The sequence below is a fragment of the Curcuma longa genome, chromosome 19 (assembly GCF_044706935.1).
Source record: "Curcuma longa cultivar G26 ecotype Majalengka, Jawa Barat chromosome 19, ITB_CL_G26_1.1, whole genome shotgun sequence".
In the NCBI taxonomy this organism is placed as follows: Eukaryota; Viridiplantae; Streptophyta; class Magnoliopsida; order Zingiberales; family Zingiberaceae; genus Curcuma; species Curcuma longa.
The window spans coordinates 3,483,927-3,501,795 of NC_133879.1; the positions used below are offsets into that span (position 1 = coordinate 3,483,927).

General features: G+C 37.3%; 2 protein-coding genes and 1 long non-coding RNA gene across 6 annotated transcripts; 1 reads left to right on the forward strand and 2 right to left on the reverse strand.

Annotated features, from left to right (window-relative positions):
* The first annotated feature begins 287 nt into the window (after positions 1-287).
* LOC141812568 (uncharacterized) lies at positions 288-17,730 on the forward strand. 4 transcript variants are annotated; one of them, XM_074700573.1, is made up of 4 exons: positions 288-370; positions 2,920-3,014; positions 4,700-4,971; positions 16,429-17,730. In XM_074700573.1, the coding sequence occupies exons 1-4, from the start codon at positions 341-343 to the stop codon at positions 17,223-17,225; spliced, it is 1,194 nt and encodes a 397-aa protein (XP_074556674.1). In that variant the 5' UTR covers positions 288-340; the 3' UTR covers positions 17,226-17,730. The 4 variants fall into 4 exon arrangements, with proteins under 4 accessions (XP_074556674.1, XP_074556676.1, XP_074556675.1 ...); XM_074700575.1 differs by lacking the exon at positions 288-370 and adding an exon at positions 629-758; XM_074700574.1 differs by lacking the exon at positions 288-370 and adding an exon at positions 1,367-1,388.
* Positions 10,623-11,544, reverse strand: LOC141812569 (uncharacterized). The gene is made up of 3 exons (XR_012600312.1): positions 11,476-11,544; positions 11,325-11,393; positions 10,623-10,708 (listed from the first exon to the last, which is right to left on the reverse strand). It is a non-coding gene; the product is annotated as an uncharacterized LOC141812569 (long non-coding RNA).
* LOC141812685 (uncharacterized) lies at positions 11,548-13,923 on the reverse strand (the record flags this gene model as incomplete). Its single annotated transcript, XM_074700699.1, has 7 exons — positions 13,834-13,923; positions 12,928-12,981; positions 12,506-12,829; positions 12,218-12,430; positions 12,019-12,111; positions 11,847-11,954; positions 11,548-11,739 (listed from the first exon to the last, which is right to left on the reverse strand). Coding segments are annotated over exons 1-7 (1,074 nt in total), but the record flags the coding sequence as incomplete, so codon positions are not given.
* Positions 17,731-17,869: the final 139 nt, after the last annotated feature.

Below are 17,869 nucleotides of genomic sequence, written 5' to 3' on the forward strand. Positions count from 1 at the left end.
ACTGGAAAATGAAAATGAGAAAACACCCTGGAAAACACAAACCAAACGCAGCCTAATGTTTTACCGCTCCATGCGAGGTAGTTTTTTTTTTTTGAAAACACTTATAAAATTAGAAATATTTACAAGGGATGTTTAAAAAATAGAAATCCAGGGGCTAAACCAATAATTTCTTTATTTTTGTCGTTGTTATCGTCTCTGGCTCCCACGTAACAAAGCGAGAGGGAACAGATTGGTTCGGGTCGGTCCGGTTCCTGATTCGTGTCCAAGATCGGCAAAGCCGCGGCGGCTTTGGCTTCGAGTCGGGAGACGAAGGCGGCGGCGCTTCGTTCTGTTGCTCGAAATGGCTTTCCTCTTCCGAAAATTTCTGGAGGTACGAAACTTTCTCCTGCTCGCATCGAGTGGTCTAGACTTCGACGTCTGAAACCTTCGTCGGTTTATCGATTAAGATCTTATCATTGCGCTCTTTAAATTTGGTAGGCATTCGAGATCGTTGCGCCAAATAGAAGTCCAATTCTTCGAGTTCACGAACCATTATTTGATTTTTTTTTCACGATTTCAGTGTATTTGTGGAATCTCTATCAGTAAAATATTTAACAAGCATTCCCTTGGATTATTTTAGCGGAAGAGGCAAAATGGCGTTTTAGCTAAACAACAGATGTCTGTTCTCGAGTATAATCTCCTTCGGGTTTCTTAGAATTGGGATTAGGAGGTCACCTACTTGTGTAAAGATCGAATTTGGGGGCTGAAATCACGTGGATGTAAGTCAAAAAGACATTCATTTTTGTTATTTTGGCATCAAAGACACTCGTTGAGGAAATAAATAAACTTCTACTGGAATTTATCGTCCTTTAACTATCTGTATCTGATATTGTGGAGGTCATCAAATTGCCACTAATTTTTAATGTAAAAAGGTGGCGGCTTTGTGTGCAAAGCTGATGATTCTAGAAATAGTCTTAAATGCACGATTGCTAGCTTCAATAGAGTTAGTAACATTGACAATTCTGAGAGGGATTGGAAAGCTCTATTTCTGACATCTATATCAGAAAAGTTTCTGGACTTAAAATTGTCTTTGGTAAAAAATGGGTTGCAGCCATTACTTTTTTGGTTCGTTTTTCTCTATATTCATGAAATCTCCCAGTTCATGAAAGCGTACTAGTAAAAATGTTAAGCAACTATGTTCTTGGGCTAATGAGTTTTTTTTTTTTTTTTTTTTTTTTTTTTGTGGAAAAAAGCAGCTAAAGTTATTGTAAAAGTGTAAGAGGATGTGCCTATCCATGAGTTCATCTTCTTTGGGTTCCTTAGCTGTGGGATAAGGAGGTTACTTGTAGTAAAGACCAAATCTTGAATGACTGAGATCATGCGGATACAACTCAAAGATGCTCAATTGGGTATGTGAGATGATAATTTGAGATATATTTTTAAGCATACAATGACTACCTTGAGTTAGGAGCATAAGTTATGAGCATCCGCCTCGTGCATTATCGCTACCTAAATGGCTCCCTTCCATGGATGAGTGGGGACCACTTGTCAAATAAGTTCATTGATATTACCTGTACAATGTGTGCAGGTCCTTATGGCATGACATTACAAAATATATTCACCTTATTCAACCTAAAATTGAACACAGTATCGGCATATGGCTCAACAATCATAAAATAGCTGAATACCCGAATAATTATATTCATTGAACATTTGCCTTAGTTTAACGCTGCTGGCAACCTAATGCGACCCTCCTCTTTTATCCGGGCTTGGGACCAGCCATGACGAGGTTAATTTGTCATGGGCGGAGTTACCCGAATAATTATATACCAAATATAAATTATTTAAAATACACTGACGATTAAAAGAGAGACTGAATAGACAAACCAACTAACACTCACTGAAATACCTTTAACACTAAATGTTAACAAAAAATCTGGCTTTAAGACAATGAAAACTACAATAATTTGGACAACAGGCATATGCCTTAAGGTGACTGTAACATCACCCTAAGTAGTAGGATTGCTGAGTTGTGATGTTGGAGTTGCTTTGAGACAGGTTGCTACTGCCTCGATTATGAGAGATTTCATTGTCATGTGGTTGCTTGTTTTATTTTTCACATTTTGCTTTCTATGTACTGCTTTGTCTATTTAATCTCTCGTTTACTTGTTAGCATATTTTAAACAATTTACATTTTCTATATAATAGAGTTCCCATCTAATCTATGGAAAGGGAGCCATTGGGGTTGTGACATGGATTCTTTGAAGGATGTGAAAACCTCACTTCACAAGCAGTATTGGAAACTGTTACTGAACTTAAAGTTAACTTTGTTAACAATGAGATATCACTATATCTAAATCATGCGATTTTTTAGATTATTTTTTGTTTATTAGATTTGATTTCTATGGTGTACCTTATCCATTTTTTTTTGTGCCTATCAAGTTTCGATGTGCTTCTAAACAAAACTTAGATTGAGACATATGCATCTAGCATGAAAAGAACTTAGAAAACTACATATCTGTTAAATTATGTAACAGTTGGTTGATGTACCTTTGAATTGGAAAATAAAGAAAAGCGATAGTTCCCAATTATTTTAGGTCAACGTGGATTTTATCCTGCCATTGGCCACCAAGGCCATATATTGCTTATGATGATCCATCCTCATAACAAATATGGTTTAGGTCCCTTCTCTTTTATCTTATTCATCTGGACTTGGGATTGACATTGATGGTTTTAATATGGTTTGAAATAATTCAGAAATTATCAAATGCGGCTATGGATTTGCTTTGATATTCTGAATTTATGCTGAAAAGAATCTGTTAGCTTTCTTTGATGAACTGTATTTTCTGAACATTCGAGGACCATTTTCTGAATTTTGATGCTCCCACATAGTTCAATTTATGCTTGGTTCTCATTCAAATTAATACCAAATAATCACAGGCTGCCAATGTACTTGCAAAGAGTTCAATATTTGCTAGAGATCCAAGACATCTTCAGTTTGAAACTGACTTACATCGTCTCTTTCTTTATACCAGGTTAGTGCAACAAAAAAAAATTGTTTTAGTTTAGTATAATTAATAATTTATCAATCTCTACCATCTCATTGGTGAAGTAAACAAGACTTTCAGAAGGTTAGTTGATGTGATTAATTATTTTCCACATTTTCTTGTTGAAACAATCAATGTTCAGAGGATCAACATATTAAGAATGGAATCTTCAATGTGCTACTTTGTGTCTATTTTGAGCAATTGAACAGTCTTATCATCTTCAGTTTGTGCTTCAACTTTCATGATTTATTATTCATTCTGTTATTTCCATGCTGGAACCTTAACTGTGTTGATTAAATGTAAAGAATGAGGACAATACTTTTCCTTGATTTTGCAAATAGTTCCAACGATTTAATAAAAAATATTGTTCTCAGATAAACATTTTGTTTTGCAATATTGCACAAACTATGCATAGTGTTTATAGAGATAATTAGTTATTCTTTTCTCATTGAGAATCTTGGTAATGTCTCAAGATTTAAACTGTGATTTTAGCTAGATTTATAGTGCCTTGTGAGATTCTTTATATACTACTTTATGGAACTAATTTTCAAGCTTGCTGCCGACATCTTGATGATGAAGTTCAACTCTTGGCGGATTGGAGAAACTATATTTTGGGATTATAGAGATAATTAGTTATTCTTTTCTTATTGAGCATCTGTTCATAATAACTTAAGATTAAGGTAGTGTTACCATTGGACTTCTTATGAGAATCTGTTCATAATTGTTTGGACTGTTTGGAAGGATAAAAGGAAAATGATAAAGACTAATATACCATTTTTTCATCACTAACCACTAGTCACCATTGGCCGTCTGACCACCATCAAACCACTAGTGGTGGCTGTTGGTTGCCATCAAGCCTTTGCGTGCCATCACCTTCGATAATTATTGGTTCTTGTCTATCATCAAAGGAATATTACTTCTTGTTGGATTCAATTTTCCAGCTGCTGCAGGATGCCAAATGTCATGTCAGACCACTGTTAGCAATCACTCAGACCATGATGGCTATCAAATATTCAGATCTGTCTGCCATATCAACGTTGGCCATAGACCGTCTATGGCCAAACAATTGATGGACCAGCATCGACTCATGGCTGGGACATGGTGGGCCACCACACCATTGCCAAACCACACTTGAACGTCAACCACCGTCACCACCTTTACAAATGGAGTAGAGAAGTCAAATTTAGTCTCCTCCCCTTCCAAATAGACATCTTTTAATCACCCCTCTCCTCGCCCCTTCTCTCCCCCACTTCCTCCTATTCTCCACTTCCTCCTCTCCTCCCTTACCTTTCTCTCCAACCTCCCTTCCTCCAAGTAGCCACTCTATCATGAAACTGTGATTTAGCTATATCGATGCCGCCTCTTGAGATTCTTTATATACTATTTCTATGGAACTAATTTCAAGCTTGTCTACTACTTCTTGATGAAGAAGTTTAACTGTTGGTAGACTGCTAGAGGGGCTAATGGAGCTTTATCTGTTTTATTTGCTTGAAGTTTTCAGCTCTTACAGAAATTTATAATTTCACAGTTCATAATCGTTACTGTATGCCTTTCTCTTCTCAGTTTATTGAAGTTACTTGCTATCTGATTAGTATTGAGCTCGTTTTGTTCTGAAAATTCTTTGGTTTGAACCTGTCAATTATGAATCTCACAGTTGCTGATTCTAATTCCAGCTATAATCGTTTGGGAAAGAATGCCGATGAGAATGATATTGAAGAGATCATTGATATGGCAAACAAAGCCTCTGTTCAAGATCGATGGAGACAAGTCCAAGAAAATGTTCATTTTCAATTCAAAAACATGTGCCAGGTCATGGATGCAATTCTTCTTCCCGACACAAGAAGCATAAATGGTAAACCTTGTTCAAGTCCATCCTTCCAGAATGGTCCTCTACAAAGTGGATTGAGTTTTTCTGTCGGAAAAGGAATACCTAATAATGAACCTGGTTAGTGGCTTGTACAACTTGGTAATTACTAATTTCACTATTTTTTAAAATTTTCGTTATTATTTTATTATTTTTCTGTGGAAACAAAAATAAACTAAGATGAATCAAGGTTCATCTTAGTTTCAAATGCATTTACTAAGTTGCTTTTATATAAACTTTGTATATTGTTCTTATCTTAGTTTTAAATGCATTTACTATTAAAACGTCTTGCAAATAAAATTGTTGAAAACACATACTTGACCGCACAAGCTATATTTAAAACAAAACTCAAAATATCTTGCTCTGTAAAATGTAAATTTTGTGTACTCTAGTTTGAGTTGGATCGATTTTGTCTGTATCTGTTTCACAAATTATATGTATTAAAAGCTAGATAGAGAAAGTGTAATGAAAATGTCATGTGGACCTGATTTTAGAGAATTTTCTACTGCAATACTTGCACTCTTTCAACTTTGTAAGGAATATTATTGATGATATAGATTAAAACGATAATTTTTTTTGTTTCTCATTGGAATATAAACTCAGAATTGATAGTTGTATCAATACATGCAAGCAGCTCTAATGTCTGGATATACAAGTCTAAACCCTATGTTGTGTTAAGGAAGTCTAGCTTTGAAGCATTCTGAAGTTTGCTACATAACCAAGTGGGTAGCACCGCTATCTAAGAACCACGTCAGGAGAAAAACAGTCAATCAATATAGTCAGGATTATCCCACACATTTATTTCTGTCCCTGTTGATGTTTTCTCAACAGGAGATTGCCGGTTTTGGGATCGCTACCAGTGGCGGTCGGTTTCGATCGGGGAAGGACGGTAGAGGCGGCGTCGCCGATGAAGGTTATGGCTAGGGCATAGAGGAGAGGGAGAGGGAGGGAAGAGGGAGAGGAAGGCGGTGTCTAGGGCTACGCAAGGAGAAGAGATGGGGAAGAGAGCCGATCGACTTTCTCCTTTTCTGGCTGTAGGGGGTGCCGCTGGATAAACCGGGGGAGGTACCTCTGGTGGTGCACTCGGATGTGCTAGAGCCGGTACTGCTGCATAAGCAGGGGTAGGTATCGTAGGTGACACTATAGGATAAACATAGGCAGGAGCGAATGGAGTTACTGCAGGTGGAGGTGCCTGGTATGCAATAGCAGGCGCTGTCGGTGGGGGTGCCGGGTATGCAGCAGCAGGGGCTGCCTGGTATGCAGTAGGCACCGCTGGAGGAAGTATTGAACATGACAGAATTCGAGGCACCTTCAGGGACTAGCGGTGCGGCTCTCCAAATAGACATCATCCTAAAAAAGAATAAACCAATGGGATGAGTTCAATGAACTCAGCGGGTATCTAGCAAACATGCATAATAAGCTATTCCTAGTAGTAATAATCATGTCAGTATAGTCTCTTGAGAGGTAGTAAGAAATACAAAATTGAAACTACGGAAGAGTTGTACTTACCAGAATCACCTATCCTGACACAACGGCACGAACAATGCAAACAGATGCAAGGTTGCCAAACCAAATTCATAAGGCCTCCTGAATGTGCATGTCAAACATATGCAGCAACAAAAAATGCAGCAAGCATAAATAAATGCAATCCATGTAACATGCATGCACATGATGCAATGACATGGTCATCCCTGACGCCAATCAGCCACCGTCATCGATAATGGTGAGGTCAAGTGGGTAGGGCTACGACAACTATGCACTCTAACATCATTGCTCCTGCGAGATCGAATGGACAGGATGCTGGCATAGTATACCTATCCTCCTACCCCAAATAACATGGTGGAGCATCGCTCTCATCTCCTCGTCTCACAGTAAGGAGGAGGGATCCCTGTCTGCTATCACGCTGTAGCACCACTACCCCTGAGCGGCCGAGCGGAGCCTTGACAGAGCAACTATACACGCCCTCCTGATGTACCACTAATCCGTGAGTGGCAGTGTGTGCAGATCATGTAACGGGCGACGAGCTCAGACTACATAAGAGCTGATGATCGCTAGTATGCAATCATGCAAGGATGGTGCATGACACTAATGGATGCAACACCTACTAATCTATGCATCCATATAATACACACCAATTTAGGTATATCAAATGACCTTAGTATCATAAGTCTAGGTATACATGCAAGGTATATTTAGTAGCTAATCAATGCCCGGTAAAGAACAATATGTCACTACTCCAATGAATATATATATACATGGCAAGTATCAAGATGATATAGAACTAAACAAGTAACAGATAAAAAGGGCATACAACATGTACCAAGTAGTGTCATACCAAGGCAGATATAAAAGCATAAAAATTACTACTAGCTATAGCAAAATCATACATATCAAAATGACATATCTAAAAAGATAAGTCAAGATACCCCCTTCAGAAGGTAGTCCGTATCAGAAGAGGGCCTTTGTCCAGAAGTCCGATAGCAAGTCAATGTCCTGTACCATGGGGCTTAACCTTAGCTATTTACATATCAAGGTGATTAGCTAATGAGAAATTAAATCGTATCAAGTCCGATCCTAGACATTCCTATTCATTTAATTAACTCTTAATTAAATGACAAACTCCTAATTATAATACCTATTGAAACAAATACAAAGAGAACTATTATAACTGACCTTAGCACATTTTACTATTAATTTCATCCCAACATTAATTAAAAACCTAACCTAATTCGTCTTAAGCCACATACTTAACACATAGTTTCAAAAGAAGTCCTTAGCAGTAATAATCAAGCTAAGCTAAACTCATAGCAAATTTAAACTGACCAATAGCCATTCATGGCAGCTAATATCACAAGGGAACAGTGTTACCTCCTTGAAAATCGTAGACCACTTATCTGCGTAGGATTTTTATTCAAGAACCAACTAACCCACACTACAATGCATCACCAACATCAAACTCAAGAGATCAATTCCCAAAATCCTAAGAAGACAAATCAAAACATCACCAAGATTTTGGGATTGCTGGTAGTGGATGTTGGTTTCGATCGAGAAAGGAAGGTAGAGGTGGCGTCACGGGTGAAGGTTGCCGAAAGGGCACGGAGGAGAGGGAGAGGAAGAGGAAGAGGAAGGTGGTGTCGAGCTTCATCCTTCCTTGGCAGTGACTAGGGCCATGCAAGGAGAAGAGAAGGGGAAGAGAGAGAAGGGGGAGAAGAGAGGGCGTTAGTTCATGAGGAGAAGGGGAACGAGGTGTTTTTTTATTGCGTTGAGAGTGGAGGAGTCGGGCACGCACACGGAAGAAGCCAACGAAGGAAGAGAATGCAAGGTCTTTAGGTTTAGCCATTTATTTTTATTTTTCACTTTAACCCACAACCATTGGGTCATTCCATTCTCATCCCTTTCAAGTGAGGGCTTTTAGTATCTTACCCCCTCTTGTTTGGCTAACCACACTTACCCCCCCCCCCCCCCCCCCCCCCCCCCCCCCCTTAATTTCTCAACTAAGGTGTTACTAATCCCAAACTCCAAATAAAAATTAAAAATTTTCCTTTAATTTCTCATTGAAATTTTTATTTAGCCAAAATATAACAACAAGAATATTGTGAAAAAGAGTTTCAAATTGGTGACAAGGTGCTTTGGTACAAATCAAGGCTCAAATTTATCAAAGGTAAGTTGAGGTCTAGATGGGAAGGCCCATTTTTTTTACTAATGGTTTTTCCTATGGTGTGATTGAGATCAAGGATGAAGCTAGGGGCATACATGGAAGGTTATGTTGGTGCAGTCTTGCCCAAGCATCATTGGATTTTAATGTTTGGCTAAAATGAGCTTAAGTTAGGCAATGTTGGTGATCTAACATGTGTGATTTGAGTAAACAGGAAAGTCCAGATTTGAAGCCTTAGTAATTGGTGAAGTCCCAGAGGTGCTGCCTCTTGGCAAATGGTGAAGTCCCGGAGGCGCGGCCTCTTGGCAAATGGTGAAGTCTTGGAGACGCGGCCTCTTGGCAAATAGTGAAGTCTCAGAGGCCTCTTGGCAAACGGTGAAGTCCTGGAGGTGCGACCTCTTGGCAAATGATGAAGTCTCGGAGGTGCGGCCTCTTGGCAAATGAAGACTTAGCACGATGAAGCTGAGAGAAGCATCTCAAGCAAGTGCAAGGAAGGGCACGAGGCTTGTGGAAGATGTTTGAAGGCTTACGTCAAGGCTAAGGGATGAAGAAGAAAGCTGAAAGGGGATTTTAAGCTTAACCAGTCGACTGACACTGCCATCAGTCTACTAGTGACTTGATCCAGAAGCACACAAAAAATTGGTTGAGTGATTTGCTTAAACCAGTCGACTTATGGATGGAGCAGTCGACTGACAGAAGAAGGTTGGGCTGATAGCTAGAGAATTAAACATGAATTAATTAGTCGTTGAAGCCCATCAGTCGACTGCTCCCTGAGCCAGTCGACTGATGTCGAGAATTTTATAAAAATACAGTTTGACGATTGGAAAAAATGGTTCACATTCTTTCATTCTTGCACGAACTCCAATCTTTGTAACCTTTATTCCTTTTCCTCTAAACTTCACTACACATCTTGTGAAAGGAAGAGATCGGTTTGTAAAGGTTTCTCCTGATGGGAAACACTAGAAAATCCGTTCCGGTGAACTCTTGCAGAACAAATTTTTTTTCGGAAACGGATTTAAGTTGCCCTCATAGTCAATCAAATAAAGTTTGATCGACACATTTAGATCATTGGGCTCTTGTGTTTGGTTTATAGGATCCAAGATAAGAAGAACAATTTATTAAAGCGGAAACATAAATTGTACCTCATTTTCGGGTTGTCTTTGAAGGAGGTGGATGACCCCTTGATCTTCTGTTGTATATCCTCTCCTCTTCTCAAACGTTGTGTGGGAAACGGTCCTTCGAGATGATTCCACACTACAACAAAAATGACTTTCCGCAGCGCGCAAATATGCTATCCGCAGCGCACATCGCACGCTGCAAAGTTGCAAGCTGTTAAAAGTTATTAGGCATCCACAGCGTGCATTGCGCGCTGCGGATGTGGACAATCGCAGCGCGCAATGTGCGCCGCGGATGATCTCATCCGCAGCGCGCATTGTGCGCTGCGGATGCGATCATCCACGACGTGCAATGCGCGCCGCGAATGAGATCATCCGCGGCGCACATTGCGCGCTGCGATTGATCACATCCGGACAATCGTAGCGCACAATGTGCGCTGTAGATAAAATATGCGATCAATCACAGCGTACATTGTACGCTGCCGATGAAATCAATCACAAGTCAAACCATTCAAATCATTCCTGATTATACCTGCGTTTCAAACCATTCAAATCACAATTTTAAATTCAAATAATTAATAACAACATAGATACTACACACAACAACAACAACCACACACAAATACCACAATAATAATATCATTTCAAACTAGTGTGTAACATCCAACAAAATATAAATGACTTAGTAACAATGGATCATAATAACAAAAAAACTCTTTAGTTCTATGTTTTTTTCTGAAAAGATTAAAATCAAAATCTAAATTAGTTACACAATAATATATTTAGATAACCAAGCAATCGTGCTTCCTATTGCATCCTCAAGAAAAAGCATTTCTTCATTTGGTCGAAGTATGTCCACCTTCTCAACTAAAACTCTATCAATCCAAACTTTCCAGCAAGATCCACCAAGAGGAACGTGATGTACTCTTGCATTTGGATCTGTAGATGCAATTCGGCCTTCTGCCACAACTCCATCAAAACACCAATGAATTAATTTGCATTTGCTGTTCTCACTGATATCCCCACGACTCGCATTCTTCACTTTTGTCTGAAAAAAAAGTGTAATTAAATTAATTCAAGAAGCTTGAACTGCAGAAAAATTTAAAAACTCAGCATTATAAGATAAGTAGAACAAAAGTTTAATACACAAAAGACAACTCCATCTGTTCCACACTAAAGGTGTGAAACAGTAGACTAAACACCTTAATTACTTCCAACAATAGTATTCGCATATTACAGCAACAGTGAAATCAGGTGAAATCGTAGCGCACAACAGTGAAATCAAATGGACAATAGGACATTTGATCCTTAATTACTTCCAACAATAGTATACGCATATTACACTTCACCTCCATCATCAATTCCAGAGTCAATAGGATTGATGCAACTTAAGAGATGAATAGGAAAAAACAGTAGCAGAACATAAAGAGAGGGAGGAAAAAACAGTAGCAGAACAGTAGCAGCACCATTATGTTTCAGCAAGTTATATTCCTATGCATTAGCAATTAGCAAGTTGATACTATATCAAAAATACACCAACATGTTCAACTCCTGTTGCACTGATGATTGCCAAACTATATTCCTATGCATTAGCAATTAGCAAACAAAAGGGCATTTCAACTTTATAGAAGGCAACTAAAGAACTTCTTAAGAGACATACGTACCTTGCCATTGTTAGCACTATCGCCACCAACATCAATGCCAATACCGCTACCAATGCCACCACTATTAACCTAATTTCACAAACAAAGTTGTCCACTATTATCAATAACATAAAAAACATACAAGACAAACTTATATTGTTTAATTACAAACCTGTTCTTGTTCATCTTGTTGTCTCATATTTTGGAAAAACATGGATCTCATTTCATCCATTTGCATTTGAAGGTTATGCACTTTACATTCAAGCTGTTTAACAGTTGCTTTTTGTTGCATACAAGCTCCAACTTTCGATGGTGTAATTCCAAAGCCCATTTCACGCACTCTACCTCGAGGTTCTTTACCAAATACACGACTAATTGCATCTTCCGCTATGTTAGTTGTGCTTAGAGACTCAGGTGGACATTCTTCTAATTCCTTCTGCAAATAATATAATACAACCGTTGTAAAATGAAGATTTAATAATGGGATGTGGTTGCACCGGTATAAAAATTGTTGAACATAATAACAATAAATATTCATAATACCAATTTCTCTCCAACAGCTTGACTACTAGGTTGTCCATTTTTCTTTTTATGACCTTCAATCCAAACTTTTGATCTTGTAATTGGTGTATCTGTAGTATTTGTTTCTTCCTAAATGAAGAAATAATAGTATGTAAGTGTATCTACATAATATTTTATAAATAATAATACTCACCATCATGCTAGCCAAACGTGCATAACCTCGCCGGCTCATCGTGTGAATGTGGTCTTGATTTGACCTCATTTCTCTATATTTTGCACTTTTTGCCTAAAAATAAAAATATACTTAACATATTCATATATAAACATATTAATTTGAAAGTATTTCTAATATAAAATTTCAGTAAAAGGAACACTTTTAAATTAATGCTTACTTGAAATTCAGGTGATAATGTCCTCTTTATAAATAATTTCCACTCCTGTTGATCCATAAATTCAGGCTTCAAAAGATCAAGATTCTGTGTAGCCACTTTACCAGCATTAGCTTCTCGTACAAGTATTTGCAGTTTCGATTTTCTATCACGCCATAACTTAGCTAACTTTTTAAAGATTGCTTTCTTTTCCCACTCTTCAACATTATAATTCACCTGTGCAAATAAAAATATGTTATTTTACCTACATTCAAGAAAGAAACCCAAAAAAAAAGTAACTCGAGGCAATACCTGAAGAACACTCCACATCTTATTCTTCACATCTTCGTGTACGTCATTCCACTCATCTAGCGTATATGACACAAATTCTTGTACAATGCAACCTAAAAAAGAAGCATACTTCACAGAATTGATGCCGACTGGTTGTCCAAATTCATTACGTTCCAACTCTTTGGGCTTTTGTTGAGCAGTGGCTAATTTCAACTTTGTTGGACCTCGACCCTTTTTCTTTTTGAAACTGTTGTCATCATTTTGCTCTTTGTCATACAAATCTTCAGAAGAATTAGGTGATGTATTCGATTCCACCCTCGATATCCTCCTCTTAGTTATATTTTCCTACAAAAAAAACATAAAGAAATTGAAGTCATGTGAAAGCAAGACAGTATTGAAGCAAGACAGTAAAAAAGCTTTGCTGCATATTAAAAAGAAAATACCTTTATCACCTGGTTTTCATCTATAGATGATTTGCTGCGTTTTTTCCCATTTTTCTGCAAGTGTAAATTTTATGTAATGACCTGTACATAAACAATGACATCATACATTATTGAGAATAAATAGTTCTATAAACTAAATTAAAAAATAGAAATGCATATAATGGAACTTATGAAGCACTCTGATTACTATAATAAAATATGAAACTATAAAAACTACACCTGATAAATTATGTCATGTATCAATCACATCAATTCCATCACAATCATTTCTTGCATATGGTTCTTTTTCAGTAATGTTAATATCAAGTGTAGACACATCAAGAGGTGTTGATGAAAAATAAATGTTGTCTTCAATCAAATTCATGTCATGAATACCCCGAGGTGGCGCCTTTAGCACTACAATGTACAATGGCTAGCAACATACTATATCACAATCATAGGCTAGCTATACATGTATAACAATAACAAAATAAATATGCTGAAGTACATTCAAATAATTTGAGTACATGTTGACATAATGTAGGTGATGCAAACAAGCAATCAATTTTGATTTTTAATTGTGTTGATAATTATTTTATTTTAGGTGCCAAAAGTTTAGTATCATTCAATTTGCTTGAAGGTTAATGAGAGTTATTGTATCTAATTAGTACTATTTATTTCCTAATTCAGTTGAGTATATAAGGAAGGTGTTGTTTCCACTTATTTTTCATCTTTTCAGATGATAAAATTCCCCTTTGATTAATTTCTATATGAGATAGTTTTCCCATGCTTCATAATTTTTTAAGCCTTTGATTTGGTGTTGCATCATCCTAATTCGAAATTTGTTGCTGCATTATTCTATTACCCTTAATTCCTCCTTTGTGCATTCATTGTCCACCACCCATCTACGACTCCATCACAACCAACAGTCATTTGACTGCCATGCATGTCAACTATCTGTTGACTGCCTATCACGGTATGTAAGATTGAGAGGTTGTGACCGATCAACTGCCACATCCCTGGGTGCCAACAGATGACTCTGCCTTTTGCCGAATTCCATCTTACAACCTTCCTTCTTCAGCCTATGATCTCAGTGTCTCTTTCCTTGGCAAAAAGACAACCTTGGTTACATGAGATTCCCTTCAAATCCTGCAATAGGAGCTTCTTCCTCTCCCTTGTCTCGAACAAATTCAAGATTAGTGCCCTCCCTGACTGCGTCCTATCGAATCCAATAATAGCAGCGCCCTACACCATCTCTTTTCTCGAATGACTTTCTTCCATGATATTCTTTTTCACTGTAGCTTCCCATACTTACCCGCTCGATGCTTAACACCTGTATGAAGATGTGAGGTACAAGACAGGAGCAAGAATTGGATCCCAAATCTGGTTTTAGTATGATTGATTCAAGTCCCTAGTATTTGAAAACAATGGCTGTCCTTGGGAAAGAAAAGAACAAATCTCTTGCAGGTTAGTCTAACTTGTTTGCAAATTTCTAGATTAGTCCCCTTTGTTTATTAAGGAAATAAAGCAATAGGAGAAAAGAAGGCATGAGTGATAACTATGTAATTATTTGGGATATAAGAAACAAAGAAAGGAAGCTGGAACCTTTTTCTAAGAAGTGGCTCCACTTGTTGACACAATAGATTTTGTCCAAAGTTCATTGTTAAGCAAATCTTAAATAGCTGGGATCCAATGCAAGAATAGGCTCCAAACTGCAAGAAATTAACTTTAAGCTTTTGGTAATCTCTTCTCTCTTGTGTTTTTATTGCACCTTTAAGGAGAGATTGAGAAGTGTTTAAGGAGAGATTGAGAAGTGTTGTTCAATTCTTGTTGAGAGGATTTGCTCTTACAACTCTAGGAATTGTTTCATTATTGTTTCTTGGATTGTACAAACTCTCTGTCTTGTTAGGTTTCTACCTCGTCTTCTCAAGTGCAAATCTCATTGGTTGAGTCAAGGTCTCATTCTCATTGAGGTTTCATCTGCATTCATGAAGACTTACTTCATTGCCTCATCTAAAGGAGCGTTTTAATGGAATTTGGGGTGATGCACTAAATGCATTAATGCCCAGGAGTATGAGTCTCTCTTGTGTTTTTATTGCACCTTTAAGGAGAGATTGAGAAGTGTTTAAGGAGAGATTGAGAAGTGTTGTTCAATTCTTGTTGAGAGGATTTGCTCTTACGACTCTAGGAATTGTTTCATTATTGTTTCTTGGATTGTACAAACTCTCTATCTTGTTAGGTTTCTACCTCGTCTTCTCAAGTGCAAATCTCATTGGTTTCATTGGTTGAGTCAAGGTCTCATTCTCATTGAGGTTTCATCCGCATTCATGAAGACTTACTTCATTGCCTCATCTAAAGGAGCGTTTTAATGGAATTTGGGGTGATGCACTAAATGCATTAATGCCCAGGAGTATGAGCCAGATCTTCATACTACGTTACATCCTCGTGATAGCATAGTTTTGATATCAATTTTACGTTTACACACATTTCTTATTTGCACACATGGTGAACTAACATTTCCATTTAAATGTTATTTTAGTAAGAATTTTTTTGTAGTTGTCTATGCATTCCTCTCTTCGATTCTACCCTGAATACCCATAAAATGATAAATTATCATACCTTTAGATGTTCCTCAGCAGAAAAGAATATATAAATGTTTATTTTATCTTTAGGTTCAATTTCTAACTCTATTGTGTGCTGGATTCCACAAGAATGCATGGGATTGAGGATGGAAAAAAAACTTTGGTTTTCTTTTTAATTCCCCCATTTTGTTTTCTTCACAGTTATGACCATTGACTTGGAATTCTATATCTATGCATCTGGTTTATTACAATTATTATTATACTTGTGGAAAATCAAATACTTTCAAGTGGTCAAAATTTCAATTCTCAACAGGAAATTAACTTTCTAAACTTAACAACTACATGCTTTCCCACAATGTAAGTATACTAGTTCAAACTTACAAACTACAAAAGTTGGATGGTTGAATAGAACAAATAAGACACATGCACTTAGTTAAGTCTGTGCAACTTAAAACATTGAGTTAGCCCAACTAATTGTCTGATTCAATTGGAGGAGTTGATCCTTGTGGTCCATGATGTTTACGAACATTTGCTTTGTTTTCCTTGTAGGCCACACACAATTATGATGGGAATTTAGGCCTTTTTATGTTAGGCATGATATTTGTGACTAGCTTATATTACAAAGTTGAGGATCAAACTTAGGAATCCAAATTTTTGACCGATTCAACTTGTATGTCATTCAATATGTTCTAACTAGTTGGTGCTAGTAACATGGATCCTTTTGCTGTTTGTTGAATTACTCATCTATCTTCAGATCATATAAAACTGTTATATAATTTGCAAAAGGTGAGAGAGCATTCTGATATCTCATAACACAAACATTAGACCAATGTAGCTTGTCATGTTTAGCAAAAATACAGCAAGAACTTCATAAAATCTATACTAGATTCAGGTCACAGCATTACCATCAAAGACTAACATAAATTATGCTGCAGTACAGTTGTTCCTGTGACACAGCCAATGAGACGCGAGGAATTATCTCACGGTCTGAAGGAATGCATTGGCTATACACTTGATATAAGACCATCTGAAATTCCTCATGAGGAAGCTGGCCAAGGCTTGTTTCTAGACGGTGAAGCTGATGCTGGATCTATCATAGGATTTTATCCTGGGCTGATATATTCACCAGCTTACCACCGGTTCATTCCAGGCTATCCCACGGTTGATGCTTCCAACGCCTATCTTATTACAAGGTATGATAGAATCATGATTGACGGACAAACTTGGGGTAGAGGTGGTGAAGCCCTAGAGTTGTGGGATAGTAATTCACAATTCAAGGAGCCTCTTTCTGAAGAATCCAATAGAAGATCTGATGGGATTTGGAGAATTTTTAGTAAACCAGTTGAAGGTAACAACATAGGAACCTATGGGGAAGTACTTGAAAGGCGCAATCCTCTAGCTTCTGCACATTTTGCCAACCATCCACCCAAAGGAGTAACACCTAATGTCATGGTTTGCCCATATGATTTTCCGTTGACTGAGAAAGACATGAGAGTTTATGTTCCTAACATTGTTTTTGGACTTGAACAAAGTGTCAATATGAAGAGATTTGGCACTTCTTGGCTCAAATCAGGAAATGCGGATGTTCAATATGGCAACTTTCTGGCATTAAAAACAATTGTACTCGTTGCTACAAGGGCTATGTGCAATGAAGAAGTTTTCTTGAACTATAGGTTGAGCAACCAAAAGAAACATCCATCGTGGTATACTCCAGTTGAGGAAGAAGATCCTTGTTGATGGGGATAGTAACTGGGTCTTCAGTAACATTTTAAAAAGTTGTTTGCATAGTCTGCTGATCTAGTTGCCCCTGTCAGTTAGGTAATCATGCCGAGAAGTTTGTTGCTGCATTTTTCCTCAACAAAGTACAAGAGAAATAATTTATTTCCATTAAATGACGATTTTCTGCAGTTTCATATCTAAACTGAGAATTATGAAGTTTTTGGCTATTGCAATATGCATCTATAGTCAAACATATTTTTCTTGCCCTTTTGATTTCATATTTTTACAATGTGACTCCTGTACTCTTAAATTAAACACATTGTTGAATTGGAATAAATGGTTGAAACTTGATTAGCATGTAATGCATGTATGCATAATTAACTACGTAGCTGAGAATTTCTACGACTAAGTTTTTGTTGCTTCTCCTTGTGACACTTTTCATCACTTTGTTTTAGAAAATCATTTGGCATGATGACTTTCTGCATCATTTAAAAAAAAAACTTGGGCTTGTTTTGTAAGAGGAACTATATATCTTATTTCGGTTGGTTTCTGATACTTCAATTACTAGGTGGATGTGTATTATATTTTGTTGAAGCCTTTTGATGGAAACACTTGAGTGGAGTAAACTCAGTTCTATAGTTTAGGATGCGTACTCTATACAT

Bases quoted from the DNA above. Each gene is read 5' to 3' on its own strand.
- LOC141812568 (XM_074700573.1), top strand. From the start codon at position 341: ATGGCTTTCCTCTTCCGAAAATTTCTGGAG. The intron at 371-2,919 runs GTACGAAACTTT...AAATAATCACAG, and splicing joins TCTTCCGAAAATTTCTGGAG to GCTGCCAATGTACTTGCAAA. The intron at 4,972-16,428 runs GTTAGTGGCTTG...GCTGCAGTACAG, and splicing joins AATACCTAATAATGAACCTG to TTGTTCCTGTGACACAGCCA.